Below are 17,475 nucleotides of genomic sequence, written 5' to 3'. Positions count from 1 at the left end.
TTTCTGTATTGACCACAAATTTGTAGCTCATTATTTGTATTTCAGAACTATACAAGCCTATAAACAGCTTCTAATTCAGGTCCTTGTATTGAACTGCTGCTAAGCATTCATTAGTATGTGTTCATACTCAGATAGTATTAACTACTTTAACATTATCCTAAATTAAATAAATTATAATCAATAAGGCAAGTAAAATACAAATCAGAATATTATAAATGTACTTAAGACCATCTTTAAATTAACTGAACTTAATTTTTAGTAAAACTAAATACTAAATACTAAAAAATTCCCATTAAATAAGTATTCTATAAGAGACTATTATAAATCAAATAGGTAATTATCTTGACTTGATACTTTATTGAGACATAAAGTAAGTAATTAATCACAGTTTCCTTTGCCAGTTTACTTTTAAAAATATTTTCTGGTTTATAAAAAGAAACACAGATATATGTTTACAAAGTGAATACCTCTGAACTTGCCATGTCATCATACGAGCTTGAATGTCTGCCCGCTGTGTTAGATCATGAAGCTGTTCATATACCCTTGCACAGCTGCCCCACACCCTACCCCCCAGTGGTAACTTCAGACTATTGGAGTTGGTTCTCTCCTTCAACTGTGTGGGTTCTGGATTTATCCAGCTTTTCAGACAAAGTAGCAAGTGCCTCTACCCACTGAGCTGTCACGCTGTCCCCCGTACTGGAGTTTTATCATCTTATTTGGCTATAGAATGTTTTCCAGTTTATTATGCTTAAAAGTACATTGTTTAGTTTTGATCTTTAAAACCATTTTTCTACTCAAAAGTTTCATAAGATAGATACATTTAGCTTTGTAGGTAATGTGTCTTCTTACTTTTTACTCTCGTATATTTCTTAGTCTGGTTTGTATTGCCGTGAAGAACAGCAGAGGAAACTCTTATAAAGAAAAACATGTAATCGGGGCTGACTCATAGTTTTATGCATTTGGTCCATTATTGCCATAGCAGGAAACATGGTGGCAAGTAGGCAGACTTGGTGCTAAAGAAAGAGCTGAGAGTTCTCCATCTTCATCCGAAGGCACCAAGGAGAGACACTGGACAGACTTGAGCTTATAAGACCTCACAGCCCACCTCCAGTGGCATACTTCCTCCAACAAAGCCACTCCCTATGTCCAAGCACTCATACACATACATCTGTGGGGGCCATTCCTATTCAGATCATCACATATATGTATAAATAAAGTGGTGCTGCTATGAAAAATAATTTTATACAATTTCTTATTGTACCTAAACAACAGTTTTCTCATATTGAACTGCTGATTCATCCAAATATCTTAAGTATATTTCTGATTTTTCTAATTTAGTTTAATTTTTGTGGAGTCAGGGCCTCTCTTTGTAACTCTGGCTGACCTGGAACTTGATAAATTGAACAAACTGGCCTCAAATTCACAGAGATCTGCCTACCTCTGCCTCCTGAGTGTTAAAGGTATGTGCCATTATGCTCAACGAAAAGTGACCTTTTTTTTAAAAGTGATTATAGCCAGGTGTGATGGCTCATGTCTGTAATAGCAACATTTGAGAGACTGGGACATGAGGATCTCCATGAATCTAAGGCCAGGCTAGACTACACGGTAAGACCCTGTGTCAAAAACAACAACAAGAGCCCCTCAAAAACAAGACTGAAGAGATGGCTGAGCAGTTAAGAGCACTTGGTCTTTTGGGTCTCGTTTCCATCACTCGCATGGCAGCACACAGCCATCCTAACTCCAGTTCCAGATCTGATGCCCTCTTCTGAGTGTTGTTGGCACCGAGCATGCCAGACATATATGCAGGCACATGAAATAAAATTCACAATAACAGAAGACACAAAAATAGGGCCAGCAAGGTGCCTCATGACCAGAGCTCAGCTCCAGGACCCACCTAGTGGAAAGAAAGAGAGAACCAATTGCTGTAAGGTGTTTTCAGATCTACCTGTGGACTCACACACCCACACACAATGAAAAACTGTAGTAACAAAATTTAAGTGATTATATGCATATATGCACTTATCACCAATTATGTTTTCTGCTGCCTTATACTTTCATAAGCTTGTCATTGGCAAAGTCCTTAAGTTATGTTTATTTGCTTAAAGTGCCTCACTTTGATTTGTATATCAGGGATTACTTACAAAGGTTGGCATTGTTTCATTGGCCATTTGTTTAGAGAAAATTGATTTGTGGATATAGTTGGTAAAGAGATTTGCATGTATGAGTGAATTTTGTCCTACTGGTCTATTTGTCTGACAATAATTTGCCAATAATACAGTCTAAATCGCTAGTGCTTTATTAAGAAATAATCTTGATGTTGCCTTATTCTTTTCTAAGATTGATAGATGTGTGTTAATATTTTTAAGTGTTTGATTAGCTGTTTAAAGTTTTCTTCATAAAGGTTATATGCACTCTATATTTTATAGGTATACTTCACCTTCCAGGTTTTGGTAGCCTTTGCTTGTTATTTTGTTGGGTGTTGGATACTGAACCTGGGACATTGTATGTGCTAGGCCAGTGCTGTCCCTTTGAGCCACTCCACCAGACCTTTCTGATTCTTTTTAAACCTGTATTTTTACAATAAATTTGCTTCATAAAGCTTTGTGGGTAATAAAGTTGCAATTGAATTTTGCCTATTAGATGATATTTAGCTACCTTTTAAAAAATGAAGAGACTCTAATTAGTGTAAACATCTTTTGAAGTTCTTTTGTAGATAATGTATATTAGGTCTTCAATGTTTTAATTTTCATTTATTTTAATTTCCTTTCTTCCTATGTATTAGTAGTTACTTTTGATAGAAGTTTTTGTTACATATCTTTTACCATTAACATCTTTTTATCTCTATATTTCCGAGAATTTGAGTTAGCTTTAAAGGAGTGTTAATTTTCTCCAGTGTTTTCCATCATAAGTAGGCTCTTCCATGGCTTTCTTACTACAGTGTGCAGATGAGTCATATTAAATACCCTTATATTTCTGGAATACTTCATCTGGCCATGGTGTAGCCTTTCATGGCACTCGGGTCAGTGTGCCTCATCTTCTCTTGGTCCTTACACTGTTCTTGTCAGTAGATTGCCTGTTCCCTGACCTTTCTCCTGCTGGCCCTCTCTCCGGGTTCTCAATTTTATTTCAACAGTACTGATGTAGTTGGTTTTGTTTTCGTTAAAGATTGTTAAATTATTTTCAGAATTTCAGTCCCCCTTTCTAATCCCACCTAATTTTAGGTATAAAGGGCAGCTGGAATCAAGACTAGAGTCCCTGATTCCCTTTGATTTGTACATCATAGTTCTTTCTCTGAAGTCTACAATGTTTTCTAACTTGTGCTCATGTCATTCTGTCTTACAGCAATGTACTGGTATAATTATGAAAATTTAAAGAGGTGGCTTTGTGAGAAGTCTGGTTTATATGAACCAACATTTATGATCAACTTTACTTCAGGGGCATTGTCTGGTTCGGTAAGTTTGTTGTTGTTGTTGTTAATATTCCAGAAATTTTCTAATTAGTATTAAAAACAGTTCAAGATCTTATCAAGCATTTCATGTATATTGAGAGGACACTTTTTTCCTGTTTCAAAGAAATAAATTCTACTATCTAAACTTTTAAAATGCTCTTCCTATCAATGTTTTTATTCTACACACATTTGATTTTTAATAGACTTGTACTGGTTACATAATTACAGGAATTATGATTTGGTGTGACATAACACTTTTTTTTTTGATTTTTAATATTTTTATTACATATTTTCCTCAATTACATTTCCAATGCTATCCCAAAAGTCCCCCATAGCGCCCCCCACTTCCCTACCCACCCATTCCCATTCTTTTGGCCCTGGCATTCCCCTATATTGGGGCATATAAAGTTTGCAAGTCCAATGGGCCTCTCTTTTCATTGATGGCCGACTAGGCCATCTTTCGATACATATGCAGCTAGAGACAAGAGCTCCGGGGTTCTGGTTAGTACATCATGTTGTTCCAACAATAGGGTTGCAGATCCCTTTAGCTCCTTGGGTACTTTCTCTAGCTTCTCCATTGGGAGCCCTGTGATACATCCAATAGCTGACTGTGAACATCCACTCCTGTGTTTGCTAGGCCCCGGCATCGTCTCACAAGAGACAGCTATATTTGGGTCCTTTCAGCAAAATCTTGCTAGTGTATGCAATGGTGTCAGCGTTTAGAAGCTGATTATGGGATGGATCCCTGGATACGGCAGTCTCTAAATGGTCCATCCTTTCATCACAGCTACGAACTTTGTCTCTGTAACTCCTTCCCTGGGTGTTTTGTTCCCAATTCTAAGAAGGTGCACAGTGTCCACACTTTGGTCTTCATTCTTCTTGAGTTTCATGCGTTTAGCAAATTGTATCTTCTATCTTGGGTATCCTAAGTTTTGGGCTAATATCCACTTATCAATGAATATATATTGTGTGAGTTCTTTTGTGATTGTGTTACTTCACTCAAGATGATGCCCTCCAGGTCCATCCATTTGGCTAGGAATTTCATAAATTCATTCTTTTTAATAGCTGAGTAGTACTCCATTGTGTAAATGTACCATAATTTCTGTATCCATTCCTCTGTTGAGGGACATCTGGGTTCTTTCCAGCTTCTGGCTATTATAAATAGGGCTGCTATGAACATAGTGGAGCATGTGTCCTTTTTACCGGTTGGGACATCTTCTGGATATAAGCCCAGGAGAGGTATTGCTGGATCCTCCGGTAGTACTATGTCCAATTTTCTGAGGAACCGCCAGACTGATTTCCAGAGTGGTTGTACAAGCTTGCAATCCCACCAACAATGGAGGAGTGTTCCTCTTTCTCCACATCCTCGCCAGCATCTGCTGTCACCTGAATTTTTGATCTTAGCCATTCTGACTGGTGTGAGGTGGAATCTCAGGGTTGTTTTGATTTGCATTTCCCTGATGATTAAGGATGTTGAACATTTTTTCAGGTGTTTCTCTGCCATTCGGTATTCCTCAGGTGAGAATTCTTTGTTCAGTTCTGAGCCCCATTTTTTAATGGGGTTATTTGACTTTCTGGAGTCCACCTTCTTGAGTTCTTTATATATATTGGATATTAGTCCCTTATCTGATTTAGGATAGGTGAAGATCCTTTCCCAATCTGTTGGTGGTTTTTTTGTCTTATTGATGGTGTCTTTAGCCTTGCAGAAGCTTTGTAGTTTCATGAGGTCCCACTTGTCAATTCTCGATCTTACAGCACAAGCCATTACTGTTCTATTCAGGAATTTTTCCCCTGTGCCCATATCTTCAAGGCTTTTCCCCACTTTCTCCTCTATAAGTTTCAGTGTCTCTGGTTTTATGTGAAGTTCCTTGATCCACTTAGACTTGACCTTAGTACAAGGAGATAGGAATGGATCGATTCGCATTCTTCTACATGTTAACAACCAGTTGTGCCAGCACCATTTGTTGAAAATGCTGTCTTTCTTCCACTGGATGCTTTTAGCTCCCTTGTCGAAGATCAAGTGACCATAGGTGTGTGGGTTAATTTCTGGGTCTTCAATTCTATTCCATTGGTCTATTTGTCTGTCACTATACCAGTACCATGCAGTTTTTATCACAATTGCTCTGTAGTAGAGCTTTAGGTCCGGCATGGTGATTCCACCAGAGGTTCTTTTATCCTTGAGAAGAGTTTTTGCTATCCTAGGTTTTTTGTTATTCCAGATGAATTTGCAGATTGCACTTTCTAATTCGTTGAAGAATTGATTTGGAATTTTGATGGGGATTGCATTGAATCTGTAGATTGCTTTTGGCAAGATAGCCATTTTTACAATGTTGATCCTGCCAATCCATGAGCATGGGAGATCTTTCCATCTTCTGAGATCTTCTAGAATTTCTTTCTTCAGAGACTTGAAGTTTTTATTATACAGATCTTTCACTTCCTTAGTTAGAGTCACGCCAAGATATTTTATATTATTTGTGACTATTGAGAAGGGTGTTGTTTCCCTAATTTCTTTCTCAGCCTGTTTATTCTTTGTGTAGAGAAAGGCCATTGATTTGTTTGAGTTAATTTTATATCCAGCTACTTCACCGAAGCTGTTTATCAGGCTTAGGAGTTCTCTGGTGGAATTTTTAGGGTCACTTATATATACTATCATATCATCTGCAAAAAGTGATATTTTGACTTCATCTTTTCCAATTTGTATCCCTTTGATCTCCTTTTGTTGTCGAATTGCTCTGGCTAGGACTTCAAGTACAATGTTGAATAGGTATGGAGAAAGTGGACAGCCTTGTCTAGTCCCTGATTTTAGAGGGATTGCTTCAAGCTTCTGACCATTTACTTTGATGTTGGCTACTGGTTTGCTGTAGATTGCTTTTATCATGTTTAGGTATGGGCCTTGAATTCCTGATCTTTCCAAGACTTTTATCATGAATGGGTGTTGGATCTTGTCAAATGCTTTTTCCGCATCTAACGAGATGACCATGTGGTTTTTGTCTTTGAGTTTGTTTATATACTGGATTACGTTGATGGATTTCCGTATATTGAACCATCCCTGCATCCCTGGGATGAAACCTACTTGGTCAGGATGGATGATTGTTTTGATGTGTTCTTGGATTCGGTTAGCAAGAACTTTATTGAGGATTTTTGCATCAATATTCATAAGGGATATTGGTCTGAAGTTTTCTATCTTTGTTGGGTCTTTTTGTGGTTTAGGTATCAGAGTAATTGTGGCTTCATAGAATGAGTTGGGTAGAGTACCTTCTGTTTCTATTTTGTGGAATAGTTTGTGAAGAACTGGGATTAGATCTTCTTTGAAGGTCTGATAGAACTCTGCACTAAACCCATCTGGTCCTGGGCTTTTTTTAGTTGGGAGACTATTAATGACTGCTTCTATTTCTTTGGGGGATATAGGGCTGTTTAGATCATTAACCTGATCTTGATTCAACTTTGGTACCTGGTATCTGTCTAGGAACTTCTCCATTTCATCCAGGTTCTCCAGTTTTGTTGAGTATAGCCTTTGGTAGAAGGATCTGATGGTGTTTTGGATGTCTTCAGGATCTGTTGTTATGTCTCCTTTTTCATTTCTGATTTTGTTAATTACGATGCTTTCCCTGTGCCCTCTAGTGAGTCTGGCTAAGGGTTTATCTATCTTGTTGATTTTCTCAAAGAACCAGCTCCTTGATTGGTTGATTCTTTGAATAGTTTTTCTTGTTTCCACTTGGTTGATTTCACCCCTGAGTTTGATTATTTCCTGCCATCTACTCCTCTTGGGTGAATTTGCTTCCTTTTGTTCTAGTGCTTTTAGGTGTGTTGTCAAGCTGCTAATGTGTGCTCTCTCTAGTTTCCTTTTGGAGGCACTCAGAGCTATGAGTTTTCCTCTTAGAAATGCTTTCATTGCGTCCCATAAGTTTGGGTATGTTGTGGCTTCATTTTCATTGAACTCTAAAAAGTCCTTAATTTCTTTCTTTATTCCTTCCTTGACCAAGGTATCATTGAGAAGAGTGTTGTTCAGTTTCCACGTGAAGGTTGGCTTTCTATTATTTATTTTGTTATTGAAGATCAGCCTTAGTCCATGGTGATCTGATAGGATGCATGGGACAATTTCAATATTTTTGTATCTGTTGAGGCCTGCTTTGTGACCAATTATGTGGTCAATTTTGGAGAAGGTACCATGAGGTGCTGAGAAGAAGGTATATCCTTTTGTTTTAGGATAGAATGTTCTGTAGATATCTGCCAGATCCATTTGATTCATAATTTCTCTTAGTTTCACTGTGTCCCTGTTTAGTTTCTGTTTCCATGATCTGTCCATTGGTGAAAGTGGTGTGTTGAAGTCTCCCACTATTATTGTATGAGGTGCAATGTGTGCTTTGAGATTTACTAAAGTTTCTTTAATGAATGTGGCTGCCTTTGTATTTGGAGCATAGATATTCAGGATTGATAGTTCCTCTTGGAGGATTTTACCTTTGATGAGTATGAAGTGTCCCTCCCTGTCTTTTTTAATGACTTTGGGTTGGAAGTCAATCTTATCAGATATTAGAATGGCTACTCCAGCTTGTTTCTTCATGCCATTTGCTTGGAAAATTGTTTTCCAGCCTTTCATTCTGAGGTAGTGTCTATCCTTTTCTCTGAGATGAGTTTCCTGTAAGCAGCAAAATGTTGGGTCTTGTTTGTGTAGCCAGTTTGTTAGTCTATGTCTTTTTATTGGGGAGTTGAGTCCATTGATATTAAGAGATATTAAGGAAAAGTAATTGTTGTTTCCTGTTATTTTTGTTGTTAAAGTTGGCATTCTGTTCTTGTGGCTGTCTTCTTTTAGGTTTGTTGAGGGATTACCTTCTTGTTGTTTCTAGGGCGTGGTTCCTGTCCTTGTATTGGTTTTTTTCTGTTATTATCCTTTGAAGGGCTGGATTCGTGGAGAGATAATGTGTGAATTTGGTTTTGTCGTGGAATACTTTGGTTTCTCCATCTATGTTAATTGAAAGTTTGGCTGGGTATAGTAGCCTGGGCTGGAATTTGTGTTCTTTTAGTGTCTGTATAACATCCATCCAGGATCTTCTGGCTTTCATAGTCTCTGGTGAGAAATCTGGTGTAATTCTGATAGGCTTGCCTTTATATGTTACTTGGCCTTTTTCTCTTACTGCTTTTAGTATTCTATCTTTATTTAGAGCATTTGTTGTTCTGATTATAATGTGTCGGGAGGTATTTCTTTTCTGGTCCAGTCTATTTGGAGTTCTGTAGGCTTCTTGTATGTTCATGGGCATCTCTTTCTTTAGATTTGGGAAGTTTTCTTCTATAATTTTGTTGAAGATGTTTGCTGGTCCTTTGAGTTGAAAATCTTCATTCTCATCCACTCCTATTATCCGTAGGTTTGGTCTTCTCATTGTGTCCTGTATTTCTTGGATGTTTTGAGTTAGGATCTTTTTGCATTTTACATTTTCCTTGATTGTTGTGCTGATGTTCTCTATGGAATCTTCTGCACCTGAGATTCTCTCTTCCATCTCTTGTATTCTGTTGCTGATGCTCGTATCTATGGTTTCAGATTTTTTTCCTAGGGTTTCTATCTCCAGTGTTGCCTCATTTTGGGTTTTCTTTATTGTGTCTACTTCCCTTTTTAGGTCTAGTATGGTTTTGTTCATTTCCATCATCTGTTTGGATGTGTTTTCCTGTTTTTCTGTAAGGACTTCTACCTGTTTGATTATGTTATCCTGTTTTTCTTTAAGGATTTGTAACTCTTTAGCAGTGTTCTCCTGCAATTCTTTAAGGGATTTTTGTGCTTCCTCTTTATTGTCTTCTGCCTGTTTAGCAGTGTTCTCCTGCATTTCTTTAAGTGTGTTATTAAAGTCCTTCTTGAAGTCCTCTATCATCATCAGGAGATATGCTTTTAAATCCGTGTCTAGCTTTTCCGGTGTGTTGGGGTGCCCTGGACTGGGCGAAGTGGGGGTGCTGGGTTCTGATGATGGTGAGTGGTCTTGGTTTCTGTTAGTAAGATTATTACGTTTACCTTTCGCCATCTGTTAATCTCTGGGGTTAGTTGTTATTGTTGTCACTGTTTAAAGATTGGAGCAGAAGCTGTGTTCCACTCACCAGCCGTCCCAAAATCCTGCGGCGGGGGTCGTGGGTAGCTGGCGGGTGTCAGGCAACCCTGCTCTCCCTCTACCCCGGCGCTGATCCGGCGGGATGATGCCTGTGGCCCTACTCAGGCCGGTTTCTGCTTCCCTAACTAATGCAGTCTCAGGTCCTGCGCAATTGGATTGGAGCAGAAGCTGTGCTCCACTCACCAGAAGTCTTAAGATCCTGTGGCGGGTGTTGTGGGTAGCTGGCGAGTGTCAGCCGACCCTGCGCCCCAGCTGCCCCCGTGCTTTTCTGACCGGAAGAGGGTTGTGGCCCTATGTAGGCCGGATTTCTCTCTCCCCAACCAGAGCAGTCTCAGGTCCCACGTGATTGGACTGGAGCAGAAGCTGTGTTCCACTCACCAGCAGTCCCAAAATCCTGCGGCGGGGGTCGTGGGTAGCTGGTGGGTGTCAGGCAACCCTGCGCTCCCGCTACCCCAGCGCTGATCTGGCCGGATGAGGCCTGTGGCCCTACTCAGGCCGGTTTCTGCTTCCCTAACTAATGCAGTCTCAGGTCCTGCGCAATTGGATTGGAGCAGAAGCTGTGCTCCACTCACCAGAAGTCTTAAGATCCTGTGGCGGGTGTTGTGGGTAGCTGGCGAGTGTCAGCCGACCCTGCGCCCCAGCTGCCCCGGTGCTTTTTCTCGACATAACACTTTTTAAACAGTATTTTATAGTACATTAGTTCAATAAATGTTAGTCGATATGGTTAGGTAATAGTCATGGAGTTGTGGAGTTTTGTCTAGTATATATCATCAAATCAAACAGACAATGTTTATTCTCTGTTCCTGTGGCTCTTGAAAAAAAAATTTGGGCTACTTAGAAATTTCTAAAGGAATTTTGAGAAAAAACTAAAAGGGAAGAAACACAGAGGACCATTTTTGGGTTATGGTGAGAAAGGGTGAGCTTTCTCACCATACAAGTGGTACAGATTCATCATCTCACTACTGCTTTGGCAAGAAAGTGTTGTCTTAGATCCACATAATTCCAAAATTACTGTGTGATCATTTATTACGTGACACAGACAGATTGCACTTACAGAGCAGCAAGACATTAAGTCAGTACTTGGTGTTTGAGAGGTGGAAGCAGGAAGCTTGCTTTCTGGGCCAGCTTAGACTGGTGATGACAGCCTTTGTCTCTAAAGACAAACAAAGTAAGACTTAGAGGGGCTGAGTGGAGAGGTGGGACGTTGTACAAGTTGGATAGGGGCAGTAGGAGCAGGAATTAGAAAACAACACTCAGATCTCATGCGTGTCAGCTCAGCATTGAGAGATGACCCGAAGAGGCACCAGCTATACAGGAATAGGAAGGTCTCCACAGTAATGTTGCTACTGAACATAGAAACGTTGATTTTTAATGTAGAAATTATTGGTTACCTTTAACAACTTTGAAATAAAGACTTGTCTGTGCAGTGGGAAAAACTCGTAAATGTGGTGGTGCTACAGAGAGAGCTGTCCTAACTCATTTGGAATATGTAGAAGCAGCCTGTGGTCTCCACGTGACCACATTTTTAAAGGAATTTATCTGTTTCGATCTAACTTAAGACAGTATGGAAAAAGGTGATAAATTGCACCACTTTGAGAAAAGTGTAGATATGTAATTTTTTTAACCATTGTTAACTATATATATGCATCAAAAGGTATGTAGAAACTGAAAGTTTGAAGTATATTTTCATTAACTTTTTTTTTTTTAAGTTATTTCGAGTCAGGGTTTCTCTGTGTAGCCCTGGCTGTCCTGGAACTCACTCTATACCAGGCTGGCCTCAAACTCAGAAATCCCCCTGCCTCTGCCTCCCATGTACTGATATTAAAGGCGTGTACCACCACTGCCTGGCTTCATTAACTTTTAAATTTAATTTTTCTAATCATTTGAAAAATGTTTGCTGGAAATTTTCATATGCTAAGTTCGCACTGGAGAATTTCTACTTTAAAATATGTTAAAAAGTTGAGTGTGAAGGCTCGGCCTGTAATGCTAACACTTGGCAAGCATGGCTGGAGTGCCCGGACTTCAAGTAGTCCTTGACTACACAGTTGAATTGAAGGTGAGACTGAGCTACATCTCACACACACACACACACACACACACACACACACACACACTCTCATAGTACATCGTAATATAGTATTGGTGACACAAGAGAATCAGAAACTGAACACTGGTATAAAGACACAGCAGTCTGTTTCTCTCTTTGCCATTGGTGGCCACGTGGTCTTGGGAAAGAACAGGGACTTTTCTGAGGCTGCTCTTTGGAGTTTTATGATGAATACTTGAGCTGTAACCTGTTTTCTGCACTAAAAACTTTAAGTATATCTTGTTTATTTTAAATTTCAGTTTGTGATTTTTGTCATTATCTATATTAAATAATAATGCTAATATTTTAAAATACTTTTTAAAAATTAAGGATTTAAATGCACTTTTTGACAGTTTGCAGCTGTTGCAACTTTACCATTTGATGTAGTAAAAACACAGAAACAGACGCAACTGTGGACGGATGAGTATTGTAAATGTAAGTTTAATTTAAAGCATTTTAAGATATTGTTTGTTTCCCTTGTGTGATTTTATTAGGAATACATAAAATCAGAAAACACTGTTGTTTTTCTGAGATCTTATTCTTTCTTAATGAAACTGATAAAGATGTATTGTTAGAATAGAAAAATACTAAGAAAGCTTTAGAAATTTTAAAGCTTTTTTGTTGGCTGCTAACATTTAAGTCTCTTAACTTCCATGAAGAAAAAAAAAACTACTTTTATCATGAAAAGCTAAGTTGTTCTAATTTTTCTTATGGTTTGTTTTCGAATCTGTATTTATTCACTAAGTACTCTTTGAAATAAATCAATAAAAGAACTCTAGACAAATCAGTGTAAAAGATAACAAAAACAAAAAAACGGCCATCTAAGGCCACTATAACTATAAGACCTTGTGTCCAGAAAGATGGCAGGAGGTCACTGAGCCACTGTTCCTCAGACATCTGTCTTAGTCAGGGTTTCTATTCCTGCACAGACGTCATGACCAAGAAGCAAGCTGGGAGGAAAGGGTTTATTCAGCTTACACGTCCACACAGCTGTTCATCACCAAGGAAGTCAGGACTGGAACTCAAGCAGGAAGCAGGAAGCAGGAGCTGATGCAGAGGTCATGGAGAGATGTTCCTCTGCCTTGCTCAGCCTGCTTTCTTATAGAACCCAAGACTACCGGACCAGGGATGGCACCACTCACAATGGGCCCTATCCACTTGATCACTAATTGAGAAAATGCCTTACAGCTGGATCTCGCGGAGGCATTTCCTCAAAGGAGACTCCTTTCTCTGTGATAACTCTAGCTTGTGTCAAGTTGACACACAAAACCAGCCAGTACAACATTGATTTTTACATTTCTTATTCTCACAATTTTACCCTGTTTTTTCACCTTTATTTCATTTCCTTTGTAACCTATAATTTTTTCTATCATGGAAGTATACTTACCTCTCCCAAGCCCCGGCCATGTGCGCCGTCATTTATCTTGGTTTAAAAATGTAGCAAACCTGGCTGTTATTGTGCATCCCTGGGAGGCAGAGCAGGACTGAGTTCAGAGTCTTCCTAGTGGGTGTACAAGGTGAGACCCAAGGGAAATACCCACGGTATCATGAGACGGAAGGGATTATCTATTGTAAAAATGTTCTGTATAAGCTTTATGATAGTTTATTTTAATGGAAGTGAACTTTCTAACCTGTGATTTTCTTTTTTGCATAAAGTTAGCATTATAATGTTAAAGAAATGTTCTTTATAGATCTCTGTAAATTAATCTGAATAACTATCTTTGACCTACTACTAAATACCAAGTTTCCTCTAACATTAGGCACTAACAAAACCTGGGAGGTAATTATAGTTTTATTCTGTTAGTTCTTATAGGCTTTATATGTGAATTTAGTGGCATCCTCTTGAGCAAAGTTTTTCAGTTTTGCCTCCCTCCTATACTTAGATGGTATCTATAGCCTATCATTTGAAGTGTAATTACAGGTGTAATTGGAAAGGTTTGAATGAAGCAGGGCATCGAATATCATCAGGGAGGGAGAATGACCTGTCCTCAGAAACACACACGCACGTGCGCGCGCGCGCGCGCGCGCGCACACACACACACACACACACACACACACTTGCGGCTGGCTTAGAGTTTGAGAAGCTCAGTCCATTATCATCATGGCAGGAGGTGTGGTAGCATCCAGGCAGACACAGTGCTGAAAAAGGAACTGAGAGTTCTATGTCCTGTCTATATCCCAAGGCCGGCAGAAAGAGATTCTCTTCTGCAGGCAGCTAAGTGGAGGGTCTCTTCTGCATTGGGTGGAGTTGGAGCATAGGGCCTCAAAGCACAAGGCCATACTTTTCTAACAAGGACACATCTCCTAATAGTGTTATTCCTTCTTGGCCAAGTCAACCTATTCAGACCACTACATATGTTCTTTTCCTTCTGTTAATCTTTGGATAATAACATTGAAATGAAAATGGTTTTCTGGACTTGTGTTAGATTAGAAGAGATATATAGCTGGGGTTTCTATATCTTCCATTTTTCATTGTGAAATATTTTTCACATGCAAGAAAGTACAAATAGTAATACCACTGATTTTTATGAGGAGCCTGCCAGCTCTTTTGTATGTTCCTACTTGTTTGCTTACAGATGTGTGCATATTTGCATGTAGAGCTGCCTTCTTTTTAAGGAACCCAGGCATTAAAAATTGAACTTGAGTCTGGTGGCTTACAGCTGTACCCCATCACTCAGGAAGACTAGTTAGAAGTGTTTGAGCTTGAGGTTAACCTCAGCTAGAGAGCAGGTCAGGCTAGGCTATCTAGTCAGTCCATAGTTGAGCATAATAAAGATTAAGCCAGGCCTGGTGGCGCACGCCTTTAATCCCAGCACTTGGGAGGCAGGGGCGGGCAGATTTCTGAGTTCGAGGCCATCCTACAAAGTGAGTTCCAGGACAGCCAGGGCTACAGAGAAACCCTGTGTCAAAAAACCAAGAATATATATATATAATAACTCCTAGATAAACAGATCCTTCTTATAATGAAATATATTATTTATGTATGCTTTTGTGAGGGTTTAAATGAAAATGGTCCCTATAGACTCCTATATTTGAATGCTTGATCCCAGTTGTGGAACCATTTGGAAAGGCATAAGAGTCCTGTTAGAGGAGGTGTGTCATAGTGGGGGGGGGGGGGGGGCTTTAAGGTTTAAGGAACCACGGCCAGGCTCAGTGTTTCTCTGCCTGCTGCCTGAGGGTCAGGATGTGAAGCTCTCAGCTACCACTCCAGCTGCATGCCTGTCTGCTTCCCTCCATCACCATAAACGAAGTCTTGGAAACTGTAAGCAAGCCCCCAATTAGGTGCTTTTTTTAAATAAGAGTTGCCTTGGTCATGGTGTCTCTTCATAGAAATAGAACAGTAGCTAGAATGGATCTATTAAGTTATGTTTTATGATTGGTATTATTTTTTCTTTTAACATTTTTTGAACATAGTGCCTGCATCTTTGGATATGTCAACCTGGACTATAATGAAGAACATTGTTGCTGACAAAGGATTTTCTGGGTTATTTACAGGTAAAAATCTTTCCTTTACAGAGTCTTTGAACACAATTATCCGTTTTCATCTCCTTCTACAATTAGCTTCCAGCAAAAAGCGATAGGTAACATTTTATATTTTTTTCTCCTAAATATTGTGATAAGTTAAAATAAATGTTCAGTAGTAGACTTACAAAATTTGAATTTAAAGTTGAGAGTGAACAGTTTGACCTGATCTTTGCTGCCTGTTGATGATACAGAATTTGGTATTGCAAATCATTTAATTTGGTCATTATGAAGCCAAATGCTACATTAAAAAAAATAAGGTAAAATGTGTTTTGTTTTGTTTTTCCCGTTCTCTTTCAGGTCTAATTCCTCGATTAGTTAAAATTGTTCCTGCTTGTGCCATTATGATCAGTTCATATGAATTAGGAAAGTCGTTCTTCCAGAAGCAAAATGTTGCAAGTCGGTAATTCCTATGATGGACATTTGACTTGAAATAACAACCAGAGCCAAATAAGATGAAAATTTGTAGGCAAGATGGTTTTTTTCAACATTATTATCTTACAGTATGATTTTATGTGTCTTCCCTATAATTTAAATGAATAATAATTTCTCATCCACCTCTAGATCATAATTTGAATTATTTAATTTTTGAAATATTAAAAACATAATCCAGAAACTGCAGCCACTTAGTACTCTTGCTTAACAGGTCAAGTTTTCTGAGTGCAAATATCATTACACGCTTCCTTTTAAATTAATGCTGTAAATGTGGGGCACATCAGAACTTTTTGGATTGTGTACTAAGCACTGCAGTGTAGAGAACTAAGTGCAGTTCCACGCAAATTCAAATCATAAGTCTCAGCATTTCAGTAGAGAGTGGAAGAGCTATCATGTGGCATTGTTCATATTCCTCAGATGGTACCTGTTAACTTCTTTAATTCAGGGGCATTGTATTCCCTCACTCCTGTTACTGAGTTAAGGTGGCCTGTAGTGTAGAAGTCCCTAATGAAAAGTGTAGCCACTTTATCTGTGTGGACCAAAGCATAATCATTTATGTGATGCAAATGTACAAGCAGGAATGGGCTGCTGGTAACTAGCTTGCCTTCCAAGTGTCATTGTTTGTAGAGCTCTTTAGGTCAGTTCTATAACTTTTTCTACTACAATCAATATTCCTAGTCTAAAAGACCAAATTATAAAATGCTCCAAAAATTTCAACTCTATTTGATGTCCCAAAATGATGCTGCTACAATCCCACACCTTCACTCAGGTGACAGCATACAGAACACAGGCACATAGAAACATTTAAATTGACTTTAGGCTATTCATATTAATTGTATATGAAACACATGAATATATTTATCACTTTAAGTAGGAATGAGGTTTTTAAAAAAATGACCCTTATTTATTTGTTGTATATGTCTATATATACATGAAGGTGAGAGGAAAACTTGAAGAGTTAGTTCTCCCGTTCCACCTTGAGGACTTTGGGATTTGAACTCAGGTGGTCAGGCTTAGCAGCACGTGCCCTTTCCCACACTGAGCTCAGGAATGAGATTTTAAGTATGATGAGAATGCAGGGGTAGAAAGCGGCGGCTTTGGAATGTGTGACTCAGAGTCTGACCTCTGGCACAGATGATAAATAATTTAATAAGTCACTAAGACGGCAATGCAAGAAATGCTATTTTATTATTATTTACTTATCTCTATAAAGCAAAAAGCACTTTATCACGTTCTTATGTGTATTCTATGAAATATGACGTATACCCTCCCAGCCACAACAGCAGAATGTATTTTGGTGACAATGATCTCTAGGGTTGGTAGGTGAACAAATGCATTTTGTATCATAGTAGAAAGTGTTTGTATGTTTCATCAGAAATAAATGATACATGGTTTATTGTACCATGTTGTTTTACATTACAATCCTGTGTTGGCTTACATTAAAATTTAATATATACAGATGTGTATTTGTGATTTGTAGTAGTAAAAATTTTTAAATCCTGACCCAGGCCTTCTTTTCTGTCTTAGACAGTTTATGTTGTCAGATGAAATACAATGAAAGACGCACATAATCTTTATTCTTTTAATATGCCTTAGGCATATAACAGCTGCACAGTAGCTGGGCAGCTGCCTACCCTCTATGCTGTTAGAATCTACTTTCCTATTGATAACCCTGAGTTATCACATACTGTTTACTATGTTCCCCCTGGGCTACTCCTAACTCCAGTGAGGCAGCCCTCTGGGCCATGTTCTCTTGACCCTTAGCCCATGGTGGCTCGCCTCCATCCTGCATGTTCTTTGTGGCAGAACCTTCCCCTAATGAATAAAGATTTCAAGGGGCCAATCACTGGGCAAGGAGTAGGTGGAACTTCCCAGTTGGGGAGAGGAAGAAAGAA

The 17,475-nt window shown here is 38.9% G+C and overlaps 1 protein-coding gene across 2 annotated transcripts in view; it reads left to right on the top strand.

Moving 5' to 3' along the window:
• Positions 1–17,036, top strand: part of Slc25a40 (solute carrier family 25 member 40) — a 34,319-nt gene extending 17,283 nt beyond the window's left edge. For both annotated transcript variants that reach the window (XM_021162591.2, XM_021162590.3), the window contains 4 exons: positions 3,343–3,452; positions 11,977–12,058; positions 15,038–15,118; positions 15,446–17,036. In XM_021162591.2, coding sequence (XP_021018250.1) covers positions 3,343–3,452; positions 11,977–12,058; positions 15,038–15,118; positions 15,446–15,552 — 380 coding nt within the window. In that variant the 3' untranslated portion in view covers positions 15,553–17,036. The remainder of the gene's footprint in view (positions 1–3,342; positions 3,453–11,976; positions 12,059–15,037; positions 15,119–15,445) is intronic.
• The last annotated feature ends 439 nt before the right edge of the window (positions 17,037–17,475 follow it).

Source organism: Mus caroli, unplaced genomic scaffold (assembly GCF_978045245.1).
Source record: "Mus caroli unplaced genomic scaffold, Mus_caroli_1 scaffold_4, whole genome shotgun sequence".
Taxonomy (NCBI): Eukaryota; Metazoa; Chordata; class Mammalia; order Rodentia; family Muridae; genus Mus; species Mus caroli.
Note: the sequence above shows the minus strand (reverse complement) of the source record. Positions and strands in the feature narration are given on the sequence as shown.